This window comes from Dipodomys ordii, unplaced genomic scaffold, assembly GCF_000151885.1.
Source record: "Dipodomys ordii isolate 6190 unplaced genomic scaffold, Dord_2.0 Scaffold124, whole genome shotgun sequence".
Taxonomy (NCBI): domain Eukaryota; kingdom Metazoa; phylum Chordata; class Mammalia; order Rodentia; family Heteromyidae; genus Dipodomys; species Dipodomys ordii.
Genome location: NW_012267340.1, coordinates 2786050 through 2786488, shown reverse-complemented (window position 1 = coordinate 2786488; position 439 = coordinate 2786050). Strand labels below are relative to the sequence as shown.

The 439-nt window shown below is 72.2% G+C and overlaps 1 protein-coding gene across 1 annotated transcript in view; it reads right to left on the bottom strand.

The window, feature by feature from the left end:
• Nucleotides 1-439, bottom strand: part of Paqr9 (progestin and adipoQ receptor family member IX) — a gene marked incomplete at its 5' end in the record, with an annotated part of 1156 nt that extends 717 nt beyond the window's left edge. The window contains one exon of the mRNA XM_013029883.1: nucleotides 3-439. Coding sequence (XP_012885337.1) covers nucleotides 3-439 — 437 coding nt within the window. The remainder of the gene's footprint in view (nucleotides 1-2) is intronic.

Below are 439 nucleotides of genomic sequence, written 5' to 3'. Positions count from 1 at the left end.
GCGCGTCCAGCAGCCGCAGCCCCGGCAGCAGGTAGTAGTAGTAGGCCACGGTGCTGCCGAAGCCGTAGTAGCTGATGGAGGCGTAGTCCAGGTAGAAGAGCGCGGCGCGCAGGCGCCGCGAGGCGCTGCCGAAGGCGTGCGCGGCGCAGCTGGCGGCGAAGGTGAGCAGCACGCCCGAGGCGTAGCACCAGAGCGGCAGCAGGCCGGGGTGGTGGAAGGGCAGCGGCTCGGGCGCCGCGTCGGGGCCCAGCAGCAGCAGGCGGCCGAAGCGGCCGAGGAAGAGCAGCAGCGGGATGAAGTGCGTCCAGAAGTTGAGCGTCTCGTTGGTGGGCCGCAGCACCGACGCCAGGCACTCGCGCGCCGAGCTGGGCGGCCGCCGGTAGCCGGACAGGATGAAGCGCTCCACGAAGTCCTCGGGGACCTGGTCCCAGCGGAGCAG